General features: G+C 35.1%; 1 protein-coding gene across 1 annotated transcript in view; it reads left to right on the top strand.

The window, feature by feature from the left end:
* Positions 1–15476, top strand: part of LOC101895704 (uncharacterized) — a gene marked incomplete in the record, with an annotated part of 445807 nt that extends 430331 nt beyond the window's left edge. Inside the window, 2 exon segments of the mRNA XM_059128648.1 lie at positions 6221–8525; positions 14077–15476. Coding sequence (XP_058984631.1) covers positions 6221–8525; positions 14077–14138 — 2367 coding nt within the window.
* Positions 15477–15906: the final 430 nt, after the last annotated feature.

Genomic DNA, 15906 nt, shown 5'->3' with positions numbered 1-15906 from the left:
TTTTGGTGGCCATTGTGCCCTGGAAATGAAGCGAGGAACCTCATTTTGTAACCATTTTTGGGTGGCTCGAGCTGAGTGTGATGGTGCTGAGTCCTGTTGGAATGTAGAAGGTCTGCGGTCAAAATGTTTGCGTGTCCAAGGCTTTAATACACCCTGCAGAATATTTTCGCGATAATATTCGCCATTTATTCTGATGCCACGGTTGATTAGGACGAGCGGAGAGCGATCATCAGATAAAAACAAATTCGGCAGGTTACCACTTTCGGCCAATCGAAGCAACTCTTTAGCTCTTTTGAGTCTATTTTCTTTCTGTTGCGGTGTAAGTTCTTGCACTTTTTGGAATTTGGAATGACTTTACCCCGAGCTCATTTTTCAATATTTGCCGAATGGAATATTGTGATATGTTCAGCTCACGAGGCATTTTTCGTCCACTGCGACCTGGTTTTGATCAAGTCGCTTCTTTACTTTTCGAACCATTTCTGTTGGTGTTGCTGTTTTCTTCCGTCCACTGGACGTCAGTCTACGCTACCAGTATCACGGTAATGAGCGATGGTACGACACACAAAAGATTTATTCACATTTAAATGCTGGAGTGCTCTAACGATAGCCACTTGTGGTTTATCACGCTTGAATTCCACCACGAATAACTTTTTTTCTAGAAAGTTCTCACCAAAATGCTTTTGTACGCTTGTAAACAATATAATGAGCTGTCACTAAAATAATTTTAACAGCTGTCGGACGAGTGGCGTAAAAATGACAGCAGTCTGAAGTTGGTTGCAGTTTTTTCATCTCACCCTGTATATCTAATATACACATTTTCCGCAGAATATTAATGCGAAAATTCCCATAAGTGTGGAAGAGGAGGGAACTTGCCTCCTCTATTTTGGTTAAATCTCGCTCGTGTGTTTTAAGTTTTCCTTTCATAACCAACTGGATTTCCCCCGAAAAATTGAATTTTGTCGCACAGTGAAATTGGTTGAATTCTAGAATGGAAGTGCTTTGAAACGTCCTCCTTAGAATAGAAGTCTTTCAAATTACTTGTATATCGTATGGGACCATCCTTAGGTATTTTGCTGGGAAATAAACCTTTGGTAGGACTTATATAGAATTAAGGACCTTTAATACGACTTCTTCTAAAAGAAAACTTTAAACTTAAGGCAGAATATCATTAATCTTCTTTAGAACCGAAAACCTTTAATAGGTCTGTGTAAAGGGAGACCTCGGGTAGGTAAAGAATATTTAGTTGATTTGTAAGAGAATAAGACATCTTTAATGGGGTTTTTGTAGAAATTATGATCTGCACTAAGTTTTCTGTACATCTAAAGACCTGTAACCTTTTCACAGAGTAGAATTGATGACTATTGAAAACTGCATGACATATTACTTGTCAAATAATGTAATTTAGGACCTGTACGTGATCTTCACTAAAAATGTTACAATTTAGTTTATGCAAACGAAGACTTCTTACAATTCCTCCATAAAATACATTGAATTAGAACGGGACAAACTAAAAAATACCCTCCACCATTAGGTAAAGAACACATTTCTTAATAATTTTTTTTGGATTATGGGCGCTATAGGAAAACGTAGACGTATGAAGGCAGTATTCTGCCATCAGAGGTGTTTCAAGCTCTTAACATTAAATTTAATTAAATCCCGTGGAAAATGTGTCTTAAATAATCAAAATACTAAATATTGGGAGGTGACGTTATATGGGGGGGTTATACTTCATTTTCAATAACAACCATCCTAGACTCAATACAAACTACTAAGCCAAACCCCAAATCTCTACGTCAATTATTGAGGATACATACAGACAGGCGGACATCATTAAATCTACTTAGAATGTTATTCTGGTCATGAATATATATACATTATGGGGTCTACGACGAATATTTAGAGGTATTTTAAACGGAATGACATATTTTCATGGTGAAGTGTGTAAAATGATATTTAATTCTCATTACAGAATAAAAGATATTTTACTGATATTCAATAGAGTAGAAGCTGCTCAGCTGATCTTCTATAGAACTGAAATCGGTAACTATTCTTTATGAAAAATTAAAATTACTGCTTTAAGGAAACCTTAAACTCCACTTAATGATTCTCTATTGCAAAATGGACCCTTTTATCGCCTTCTCTAAACTTCATTGGACCGTGGCCTCAATTACAAATGCATTTATTCTACTTTCGATGCGACCTTGAAAATTCAATTTAAGTCACTATTTGGCCTCAATAATTTCATTTTCAATTATGTTTTGCCATAATTGTTGTAAAATATTTGCAATAAAAAAGTATAGATTTTATGGACAAAACTCATTAAAGCGTATAATTAACTATTGATATCCAAAATAGATATATTAAATACAATTTTTTAATCAAAAGGGAGATAAAACTATGTTGAACAACATTTAACGTTTTGACCTTCGGTTAATTGAGTTTTAAATTAACTTTTGTGTGCTTTACAAAATTTTAAAATGCTTCTGCCTTAAATACAATTATCACAGTATGGGTTTTAGCGGTTTTAGTTATAATCTTTTTTATTTGTTGTAGAAAAAATGTCGTAAAGTTTGCATGCATATGAAAATATGATTAAGCTTATGTAAATTATGGTTGCGGTTATTGTGGTTTTCAAATTAATTTCTGGTCTAATTTTAGATGACATTTTCAGGATTTTGTACAAAAGGTTTTTTGTTTTGCATTGTGTGGATTTTATTTTGTTTTTGTTTTTTACTATTAAATGCATGTGGCTGTTATATGCATTAGTGTTAGTTTTGTTTAAAATTTCTACCAAATTTGATTAAGGTTTTTGCTTCAAAAAACAAAATTAAATACCCATTTAATATGTATACACCTACATACATATGTATTTGATCTTTCACTCATGGGATCACTCCAATAAATCCAAGACACTTTAGTTTTAATACAATATCTGTATATATATATGTATGTTTAGTTTCCTTGTTTTTGCATATACACATAAAAAAAAAAAACATTTTTCTTTTAAATAATTTATATGCTGAACACATTCAAGTAAATTTACAATATCTTTCCACAAAACTTTCCGTTTTTTTCACACACCAATACATACGCACAGAGGCGTTTACACTTATGCAAGAAAATACCTTAGCCAGACATGTACAGAAGACACGTAATGCTGCTAATGCAAATCTGTGCGATACAGTGGAGAATTTTTGAAAAGTTATTGAAAATTAGAAAACTTTATATTGATAAAAATTAGAATTATAATTATAAGAATTAGAAAAAAGACTTAAAACAAATAACAGAAACAGAGGACAGACAAAGACTTAAAAATATATCTAAATACAGTTAATAATACCTTTGACCGTGAGGATAGAAAAACTATAAAAATAACAAGTAAAAAAAGCAGCTAAGTTCGGCTGGGTCGCACTTGTAATACCTCCACCATTTGGAAGAAAATTTAAAATTAAAAAAAAAAAAAAACAAAACGAAAAGTACGACTTAAATGAAAACTGTTATGTGGAAGACGTGGACCTGCATTGTTTGTCATTGGCTGCAGTACACATTACGAACTTAAAATACGAAATTTCAAATAATTTCGGTGAATAATGTCGCTAAAATCCAGAAAATACCGAATATCAGGAGGTATATACGAAGAGGTGGACCTGCATACAATTTTTTTTTTCATAGGTCGTAGTACCCCTTACGAAATTTGATATAGTTCCATTGAATAATTTAGCTAAAATCATACCAATACCGAGAATCTTGAAGTACCGTTTAATGGGGGATATACGAAGACGTGGACCTGCACACGATTTTTAGTTTTGTAGGCTGATGTATCCGGTACGAATTTTAAATACGAAATTTATAACAATTCCGGTGAATAATGTCGCTAAAAGCATGAAAATACCGAATATCGGGAGGTACCGTTATATGGGGGCAATACGAAGACGTGGACCTGGTATTCGAGATTCGTAATGGATACTACAGCCTATGACAGAAAATTGTCTGTGCAGGTCCACGTCTTCGTATAGCCCCCACATAATGGTACCTCCCAAAATTCGGTATTTTAATAATTTTAGCGTCATTATTTACGGAATCGTTTCAAATTACGTATTTAGAGTTCGTAATGGAATCTACAGTCTGTGACAGAAAATTGTCATGCAGGTACAGGTCTTCGTATAGGCCCCATATATCAGTACCTCTCTATATTCGGTAGGTGCAATACCCACCGACATTTTTTGAGATGTCGTACTTGACGTTCGTAATAGATGCTATAACCTGTGACAGAAAATTGTTTTTGCTGGTCCAGGTCTTCGCACAGCTCCGATATAACGGTACCTCCCTATATACGAGATTTTGATGATTTTAGCTACATTATTCACCGTTTATTTCAAGTTTCGAATTTGAATATGGTAATGGCCTATGACAAACAATGCCAATGTAGGTAAACGTCGTATAGACACCAATATAACGGCTATATTCGGTATTTTTAAAATTTTAACAGAATTTTTTAAGGACTTTATTTTTTGAAAATTTCCAAATTTGTTCCAAATGGTGGAGGGTTCGGCCCGGCCGAACTTACTGCATTTTAACTTGTTGTATTTTTAATTTAATTGAATGAAAGCAAAACATGTCGGAAATAGCATCAAATTTTATAATAAGTTTAGATTTCTTCGAATTGGTCACCTTTGGCACGAATTATGACCTTCAAACGGCCAATGAAACCATCACACGTTGCCCGAATGTTGCTCTGCGATATTTTTGCTCTTGGGTGGCGCGTGCTGAGTGCTATGGTGCTGATTCCTGTTGGAATGTACAAGGTCTACGTCCAAAATGTTTACGTGCCCAAGGCTTTAATACCTCCTCCTGAATATTTTCGCGATAATATTCGGCATTTATTCTGAAGCCACGGTCGATTAATACGAGCGGAGAGCGACCATCGGCTGTTATGGCGGCCCACACCATCACCATAGCCAGCGCTTAAGTTCTGGTAACCAACCGAAGGTGCACATTTTCAGCTGACCTCTTTGGCAAGTAAACACGATCATTTGGATAAAACGAATGTTTTTCCATCGGAGAAAACCAAATTCGACGGTTCACCACCTTCGGCTAAGTGAAACAACTCTTTAGCTCGTTTGAGTCTATTTTCTTTCGGTTGCGGTGTAAGTTCTTACACTTTTTTGAAATTTCAATGGCTTTATCCCGAACTAATTTTTTTAATATTTGTCGAATGGAATATTGCGATATGTTCAGCTCACGAGCCATTTTTCGGCCACTGCGACGCGGGTTTCGATTATGTCGCTTCTTTACTTTTCAAACTATTTCTGCTGCTGTTGCTGTTTTCTTCCGTCCACTTCCTTGACGTCGGGCTACGCTACCCGTATTACGGTAACAAGCGATGGTACGAGACACAAAAGATTTATTCACATTTAAATGCTGGAGTGCTCTAACGATAGCCACTTGTGGTTTTCCAGCCAAATATAAAGAAATCACACTATCACGCTTGAATTTCATCAGGAATAACTTTTTTTCTGGAAAATGTTCACCAAAATGTTTTTGTACGCTTGTAAACAATATAATGAGATGTTACTAGAATAAGTTTAACAGCTGTCGGACGAATGGCTTAGAAATAACAGCAGTCTTAAGTTGTTTGCAGTTTTTTCATCTCACCCTCTTTATAGACTATTTTAGGCAAAAAAAAACTCTTATACATTGCTTTGTAGGTTATAAAATCTCTGCAAGGGAAATGCTGCGCCCTAAGAATCCAAGTTTTAAATTAAAGCGGTTATTTTTGGAATTTGTCGTTGGAACCTAGGATATTGTTATTCATTCAATATATTTTGTGTGGTTTTGGTCTTCATAATAACGGTCCCAATGATGTCCTTACATATTTGAATTAAAAGGTCTAAATTACTTTGCCCTTATGACAGTAATGAGAGAAAAATGACAGGAACATTTTCAAAATTTCAGGTCATCCAATAAAATAAACTTGATTTAAAACATTCTCCACTGTATTTGCATACTCGTACAAAACACACGCTGTTGCTGTTCTCTATGCTGCGTTTATTTCACATCCTTTTTTTGTTTTTGTTTTTGGGTTTTATTTTCTTTATTTTTTTTTTGCTACTTTTGCTTCTCTTCCTTCTTATACTTTTATTGCAAAAACAACTTTCTTAGAGAATAAAATAAAAACAAAACAACATAAAAATTTACATCTCCTTACAACTTCATTCAGGTGGAAACTAGTCGAGAGAAGATAATCTCATTAGAATTGCAAGACCCCGAAAAGGACGACGATACATCCAGTGCATCACTACAGCAGTTCGTGCCCGAGCTGGAGATTGAGGACCAGATGTTGTTGCACCACACGACCGCAGCGCCAAGCAAAGACTTTGACGACGCCGTCACTGGATTGGACAAGATGATGGCCAAAGATGCCATTAAAGACGGAATTCTTCCAATACCTCACGTTCGTAAAACTGTTGTAGAAACATTAGAAAAGTTTCAAATAACTAAAAACTATGATGGTGCGGAGGAGGAGGAGGCGGAGATGGAGGAGGAAAGAGAACCATCAGCACCGGAGGTTGAGCGTAATGCTGTTGTTGAGGTAATAAAAATTCCAAAGGAACCGGAAGAGTTAGTGGTTGTGCTGCCAGCATCTACAGATGAGGATGAGGGCGACGAAACGGACACTGCCTCAATTGTAACCGTCCAGGCAAATACAGAGAAACTCTTTTTACGCACCGATGACGACGATGAATTACCATCAATTGAATTGGATAGCATTAGTAGTACGGGCCTTTTTGGTCCATCGTCATTGGAGAGCGTGGGTTCTGCATCGACCAGTGGCAAAGTTACAATAAAGCCCAATACCATTACCATGCATCAAACTTTGGCCAAGGAAATTGTTGTGCCAGCTACAACTACAACGACGATTACCACGACGAAGAAAGTGGGACCCCAGGAGGAGGGTGAAATCATAACCACCACCACGACCACCACTACTCAGAATATAGTGCAAGTGGTGAACCCCTTGATATCTGGCGAGGGACAGGTGCAGAGTATTGCCATTAGCCGTCCCCGGCATTGTGAATATCCTTCTTTTGATAACGATGACATTGAGGATGACTACGAGGAAGAAGAGGTCGATCATGGAGCCACTCAGGTTATGCGCAGTGGTACATTTGTTTTGCCCTCTTCCTCGTCATCTTCCTCGGCGAGTAAGCCACGCGAAGAACTCTCCCTAAATGCCAAAATGAAAAATGTTTTGGAAGAACTACTCGAAAATGAGCGAGTGAAATATAATCTGCAAAGAAGTCTGGAAGAGGACAAAGATACCAATGAGGCCTATACCGATGATGAAGAGTTAGAAGATCAAGATGAATACAACTATCGTCGCCAACTCACCCATACCGTACAGACTTCGGTTGGGCAAGACAATAATGGTAATGATAATATAATCAATGAATTGATACGGGACAGCAATCGAAATAATATGAAAAGGTTAAGGGAGCATATGCTTCGGGATGAAGATGTGGACGAGGATGAGTTGGATGCCACTGAAATGCAATTGGCACAAGAACCAGATGATGACGATGATGAGCAGGAGGGCGATCAAGCAGAGGAGGAAGATGAGGACGAAGAAGATGATGATGATGAGGACGAGGAAGAAGATGAAGATGAAGAATCCGATGATTCAGAAGACTCCGAGAGCAGTGATAGCAGTGACGATGATGATGATGACGACGATGATACCATACACATTACATTTGTTGATGGTGCCAAAGTTATTGAGAATCGTAACATCAACACACCGGGTCAATTACAGAAATCCCAGACCTATAACACCATGAAAGAGGCCGCTGAGGCCATGGATGCAGTTCATGGCGAAACTGAAACTAGTTTGGAAGTACTAGAGGCCCCTACTCCTACAACAACCACATCAGCCAAGGAGGAAGTCAAACCTAAAGAAAGTGATTCTGTGATAACTTTGGAAAAATTGCTGGAAGAGCAAAAGAAATATGCCGAAATAACCAAACAATTGCGTAAATCTGTAGAAAATCTGTTAATCGATGATGATGACGATAGTGAAAAGGATCACAAGAAAGCTGAGAGTTCCAGAGATGAGCACAAACAAATTACAACAACCCAGACAATAATCACTACCCCCCATGATAGTTCCTCCGATGCAACACAACCTGACTCACAAGAACAGCAGCATCATAGAATAATTATTGCCTCCAATGTAACCACACCATCCCGCACAACCACCACCACAACCCGAACCATTTCCGACGAATCCGGCGAAGAAATCTTCCAACGTTTATTAAATGCCGGCGGGTCACACAAACAAATATTTGACCAACTCAATGATGAAGCATTAAGCCGCACCACCACTACCTGTACGGATGATAATGGGACCATTATAACGACCACCACAACCATATCAAACATTGTGACGAGTGGCATACCGCGAACTACGAAAACCATTGAAAAAGTTGTTAAAACTCAAACGGCCAGCCAGGATAAACACAAAGAAGGTGACAAGGAATTCAGTGATAGTGATAAACATCATCATCATCATTCTCATGATTCTCATCAGGCACGTTCTCAGGGTGATGCTGATACCAATGCAGATGATGATAATAACGATGGCCGTCGCGTTGAGGCTAAGCAGACATAAGTCATTTGAATTCATTGTCGCCTGGAGGCTCTTCAGCTGTGGGTGTACAGATAAAAAAGTCGCGTAGTTAAATATTTTTTGCTCCTTATTTTAATCCAGACACACACACTGGAGGTTTGTTTGGCATGACATTTACAACATCCCGGCGTTGTTGTCGGTGTTGTTGTCCTTGCTGTTGGTTATTTTGGTTTTTCTCGTGTGTAACGGAAGCATGGAGATTTTTTTCTTTGAAACTCCATTGAATTTTGTTGGACTAATGACACCAGTCACCAGGCACAAGGACAAGCTTTAAATCGCCATTTGATGTTGCGGAATTCCGATTTTCCAAAACAAATTTTTTGGATGGCAAAAAGGAATAGCGGAAACGGAAACGTGTGATTATGTTGTTTTTGAATTGTGGTGTGAAATATTTCGGTTCTTGCTCAACAAAGGTTGGTGGGTTTTTTTATGTCTAAGGGTCGGAGAACGTAAATGCAAATTAAAGGAAGATAAACGGATATGCTCCAATTTGCTTCCCGGAACAAGGGAGAAGAAGGACGTTATGGATTTTAGAGTTTAAAAAAAGTTGTTTATTCGAAATTATAGTAGGGACTTTTTGAATTGGAAATTAAAATTTAAAATGCTGAATTTATTTTGAAAAGTTTGTGCAATTTATTCTAGCTTTGTCTTGAAGACTTGAGTGTCGTTGTAAGTCTGTATAGAAAAAATTGAAACATTAAAATTTTCGAGAGCGAAAAAATCCTAAATAGACAGAGGTATTTTGAAGAGCATACATATTTGAAGATTTTTCATAAGACCAACTTAAGACCACATTGTTAAGTGTGCGTCCCGAGAATTGTGAGGTCAAATGTCAAGGTTAATTATTTTATAATATTGAGTTATAACTAGGATTTTTTGAATTTTCAGTTCAGAATAGCATATGTGGGTTTTGAGGAATTCTAGGTTACATTTAATTTTTTCGAATAAAACCTTTTTTATTGGAACACGAAAATAAAAAACGTTTATAATTTTGAATGATTCCAAAAGAACAGTCGCAGAGAGATTCATAATTCCCAAGTGGTTCATTATTGTCGATGGAATTCAAGGTCAGCTTGGATGTTTGGTATTGAGTCGTTTCCTAAGAATTAGGATCCAATATTTCCAAACGCTAGGCATTGACAGAGAAAATGCTCGAACGTTTCACAATATTCCTCGTACGCCTTGTATATGCTGTTATCTGTGCAACCTATATTGTAGAAGTGACCTTTTAGGCCCAGGTGACCCTTAAGGATGTGTCTTACCCCCCTAATCTCTTTCTTATCTAGTAAAGGTTTTTTCTTTTTTCCCTCATCGGGATCTCCTCTCATAAGATTTTTCTGGTTTTCAATACGTCTTTATTATTCAATAGGGATATGTGGGCATTTTCGTCCATGCCTTTAACTCCAGATGGAATCGTAGATTGTCCATTAGTTTTTTGGTTAATGAAGAAATTCTTTACATTTACACTTCCCTGATCTCTGACATTTTCTAGAGTCCATTGGAAACGTAGATAGTCTTTTCGTTCTTTGTTAATGAAGAAATCCTTATAATTGGAGATTCAGTTTTCACATTTTTTCTAAAAAATGTAAGATTTTCCTCTTTTGGCTGCCAATTTCTCCCACAGTTGTGGTAATTAGGACCAGAGCTACGATTTTATTCGTGAGTGCCGCCGAAACTCCTCTTTGAAAAAGGTGGTAAGATTTTAAAATAGAAATAGAGTAAAAAAGTTAATTTCTTTTCTAAGTTGTGTTTAGTAGTACACAGGTTTTGATATTGCTGTTATTTGTGTGGGAGATCATGTATTAAAGCAAAAAAAGAGAAAATAGAATCCAGGGACCGGTGAATTTTGTGTACAAAAGCAACAATCGTAATTGCATATACTTATATATAAAAAAACTACTACAGGGCAAACATTTAAAGAGCATACACTGCTCGATTTCAAGTGACTTTTAATACCATTCGAAAACAAGCAAAGTGTTCTTCCTCTATTTCTTTTTTCCTCGTATGAGTACTCTTCTTCGAATTCTAGTAGGGAGTGGCTCCAAATAGGTTTGCCTTACAATGTTTTGCTCTATTTTGTCTTTTGTACGACTCTCACTAGTTAGCAAAATAAAGAAAATCAAATCAACAAATCAATGCCTATGTCTTATTCATTAAATTATTTCAAAAGCAAGTAAGCATAGGCAATAGTCGTGCGGGACCGACCATGTGATACCCTACAACACTACAATATGGTAGAAGTCCCCTTATGTCCAAATTCATTTTGGAAGATATCGCTTAAAGCACTGCCCACATATTACCCTTAGCTTTTTGACAAGGACATGTGCCCAATATTTACGTACTCCGTCGTGCTGTTAGATGTTGTGGTAAAATCCAATTGTCATCGCAAATGTCAGATTTCTTTCCTGTCCTTAACTCTCTTCTCAGGCGTATCGATTGGCTTCAATTGTGTGATCAGGAAATTGTTTCTGTTTTTGGTTAATTTGAACCCCCAAATTTTTTGCGATCATCTTCGAAAGCAATAAGACCCTCTGTATCTCCAAATTTAGACTCATCTACAGGGTTGCCCATATTCGACGGACTCATAGTTTTTTTGGGCCCATTCCCATCGACGAGGCTTGTCCGCAGGCAACATTCTTTGCGTCAATTGAATTTTGTACGGGAACAAATGCAAATCAATGCGAATAATCCGTTGTAAAGTGGACCGAGCCATGCCCAACTGCTGAGAACGGCGTTTTTGGGATGTTCTTGGGGACCTCTCAAAACAGGCTCGTACGGCAGCGATATTCTCGGCCGATCGCCTTGGTCGACTTTTATATGGCCTCTTCGGATTAGAAAGAGCCTTACCAGTCGAAAATTTTTCGTATAAACGCTTAATGGTGTTCTTAGATGTCGCACTTCTCACATTTTTTAATGTTTTAAAAGCACGTTGAGTTTTCACAATTGACTTCTTCTGTTGAATGTAAATTTCAACTATTTCAGAGCGCGTGCCGCTTCAAATGCGGTATGTCATTAAGCGATGTGACATCTCTGTCAAAAGTTATGGCGTTGCCAGATGGGTCCGTCGAATATGGGCAACCCTGTATACGATTTGTTTGTCTACGATATTTGGCTATACTCGTCAACGGAATTAGCATAAATAGCCAGAAGTTCACCTTTTGTGTATTTCGGATATGGTCTGTAAGTTATGTTGGTATTTTTTCACACAAAAGTAGTGGTCCATTGTACCCGCTGTCCTAAACTCTAATTTAATGCGAGATTTCGTGTCCTTTGGTTTCTATTTATGACCTTAATAACGGCTGCAAAATCAGGAACATTTTAAGTTGTTGGTCCATTTCAACCCCTAAATATATTGCGGACATCTTTGAAAACAATAGGCCTAGCCCTTCTGAGCCTAACCCTGCCCTCGTAAAAATTTTCGTGAGGATCGGACGATAATTGCAACCTGTATACAATAACCCCAACCTGTGTTGTAAGGTGAAAAATAGACTTCAATATTATAAGTCAAATTGAAAAAATCGCATGCGATAAAAAATATGAAAAAAATAAAAAATATTACAAAATAATAAAAAAAAAAATCTATATTAATATCATTATTGGTATATTTCTTATCCAATTTTTGTAGATTTTATTCTTTTATGTCAAGAGGACATTCTGAACTGAATTGATTGAAGTCAAAATCGGTCTAGCCATTCTTCAGATATAAGCATTCTAGCTAACATCCCCTTCCTTTGCATGCATACATTGTATATATTTCGCTATGTATATCCGTTATATTCACTATCGGCATCTACATAACGGTCAAAATTGACCTGTTCGTCTATTCGTGATTTCGCCGGGATTAAAAATAGTCGCAGTTCAATGGAAAATTTGACATTTATTTAACACAAATTTTATGGTCAATTTCACCCACTAAATATTACCCGATGACCATCAAAATTGGAAGACTTCTGCCCAGCCCTAAGCTCTAGGCCTATGCTAAATTCCGATCTATACAGCAGGCTAATTGCGATCTATATAGCAACTGCAAAATCAGGAAATTTTGTCAGTTTTGGTCCATTTCAACCCCTAAATATTTCGCTATCATCTCCAAAAGCAGCCCCACCTTCATTCTAAATTTCTTGAAGGTCGGATAATTGCGACCTATAGTGATTACAAATTAACATGGTCAGACGGACGGACGGACATACATAGCTAGATCGTCTCAGCCCGGCGAGATAGATATTTCGAGGTGTTACATTATTTTTATCCCAATCAAACTTATAATACTCCCAAAACATAGTGTTGTATTTCATAATAAGCAAGTATAAAATAATTATTACAGACTATATCTTATTATTGTCCTCAATAAAAAGTCAAACAAAAAATCACGTCGCTTAAGCGAAGTTTTCTAAGTTACTTTTTTATGTCGATGTCTGTACAACTCAATGAATAAAAGAGTTCTACCCCAACCCATCGCTGACCAAGAAAGTGTTCTAGCGCACGTGACCAATCAACAAATCTATAGGCCTTTTTTGCATTTGGAGAAATAGTATATTATGTACAGGGCAGGGTCAGGCCCTAGTGCCTTCAATGAGCGTAATACTCTTCACTCTTACTTACATTCAGAACCATTAAATGAGCGTAATAATCTTCACCCATTAAACAACAATATTATCAGAGAGACACAAAATTGGGAGAACATAAAAGTGAGACTCTCTGCACATTCCTGATTCATAACATAGTACGAAAAGATTCTTGAATTTTCACAATTTTCAATAGAATTTATGACAATATATTGGTGCTGTTTTAAAAATACAACCCAGCTAGGTCTGTTAAAATAGCTTCCCTTATGACGTATCTTGTCTTCCCTATTTATTTTTATGTTGCTAAATTTTTATAAAAAATTAATATGTTACAACGTTTTTACTAATTATCATCCACCATCCATTTGTCACTAATTTGTTGTTCATGTTCTCAGAAATGAAATACAAAGAAAAAAAAAGAGGATTGGTTAAATTACAATCTGTAAACTCAAATCATTTACAATAAATTGTGAGAAATTACATATTTGATGGGCACATGTAAACCTACAAAAACGAACCAGCCAATTTCCCCCACACCACATGTCATCTACCATACTTGATCCTTGCACAACGGTAACCCAACAATAATTGAAAAAAAAATCTCATCATGCCCCTCCATTTTGGCCGAAAAAAAAATAAATCCCAGAAACTCTGTGAATATTGGAGCCCTAGACAAAATTTCATTTATTCATTTAAATAAAATATTTGTTTGGCTTTTTAAATAACAGATTTTAATTTTTTTTACTTTATTTTCTTATAATTTGTTTTATGTGTTTTTTCATGTATCGTTACCCCCCTTCGATTTCAAACACATTCGTTCCACAGAAAAACCAGTAGTTAATCAATACAGCAGAGAAAAGAAAAACAAACAAAAACAACAGCAGTAACATATGTTGTGCCAACAATTGTTGAAAAAATGCGGCTTTTTTAAATGTTCCCACAAATAAGTAAACAAATGAACGTATAAAAGGTAAAAACCATATATATATTATAAATGAATGTTAAACTTATTAATTAAAATCATGTCAATCTCATTGATTATATGGATGAAGAATGTATTAGGGTTGTTTCCGTTCACAAACATCTATATTGGAAAAGACAGAAATATGATTATACCAATCAAATGATATTGAGTATTTTTTTTAAACAACCCTCAACTAATTAAAACATGGTAACACCATTCCGTTCTATACATTATTTAATAATATTAAACAAAAATTATATTTTATTAAAAAATGTATTGATTCAATGTGTATAAAAAATAAGTCGATCCTGTATCTCTTTTTAAAAGAATCTCATCCGTCTGTAGACCTTCCTCTTCCTTTTATATGAAAATCTACATATATAATGTATTTAATATAGAAATTTTCTTAAGGACAATTTTTTTTTAATTTTATTATTATTACTTTATAGGGTAAGTGTACCAGTAGTCGGCACTTTTAGGATTTTCGCGTTTTTAATCGCTCACCATTCTGAGTGGAACATTTCAATTATTACAATGTTAATTTATTCAGATTCGAAATTTTCTATATTTTTTGCAATAATAAATAAAGTTTTAATAACTTTTTATTAAATTTCATAAATTTGTAGTTTTATTAAAACAATGTTTTTTTGCCAGTAGTCGGCACCATTTGCCAATTGTGGAAATGGCATTTTCCAACAGTCGGCATTCCAATTTTTTTTGTAAGAATAATTAATAATAATAATAAATTAATTCATTAAAATATAATATTTTTGTTTAGTTAAACAGATTCGACGTCTTTATTGTACTTTTCTTAAGAATATGAATTGTTGAGGACCTTCACAGACAAAAATTTAATTTTTATTAGAATATTTCATTTTTTCTTAGCGAAATTGTGCACAAAGATAGCTGACAATATATTTGAAGTAAACAAAATACATTTAGTTATAATAGTTTCATTTATTTGGGCTTAAAAATAAAAAGTGCCGACTACTGGGACATGCCGAACTTAGGCACACTTACCCTAATATCGTACAATAATTATATAATTTTTGAAACAAGAACAAGAAAGCCCGTAATGATAACAATAAAATAAAAAAAGAGAAAAATTCTACAAATTTATATACCAACTCACGTAATTAAAAAAAAGAAATAAAAAAATAACTATATTTAATTTTTATGGTCTGCACAATTGTTATAATATTTAGAAGAAGAAAAAAACTAAACATTGTATTTTTACAAGTAATTAACAAACAAAAAATACTTACGGAAAAATAAATTAAAATAATTCTTTTTATATAGAAAACGATCAACAAAAAAACAATAAAATAACAAAAAAAAAAAAAATAACATTCTTTTTAATTTATCATATATTAACAAATATTAAAGTATAAGAACAACAAGATTTTTTATAAATATAGTTGATATTTGTGAAAAGAAAAAAAAAACGAAACAGATTTTTAATAATAAAAATTAAATAATAAACAATAACTGTACGCATTTTATTAATTAACTTGTTTTTATTGCTTGTTTCCCATCCCCACCATTAAAGTTGTAAGTAAGTATGATGGCTATATTTGCTTGTAAGTAATTATGATAATGACATACGTATGTAGTTCAGCTAGACCATTTTTTCATATTTCAAAAGCTAGTGTTATTGCAAAAAAGAAAAAAATAAATAAAACGTATTTTTA

The sequence above is a fragment of the Musca domestica genome, unplaced genomic scaffold (assembly GCF_030504385.1).
Source record: "Musca domestica strain aabys unplaced genomic scaffold, Musca_domestica.polishedcontigs.V.1.1 56, whole genome shotgun sequence".
Lineage (NCBI taxonomy): Eukaryota > Metazoa > Arthropoda > Insecta > Diptera > Muscidae > Musca > Musca domestica.
The sequence above is the reverse complement of the archived record's forward strand: the minus strand, read 5'-3'. Positions and strand labels throughout refer to the sequence as shown.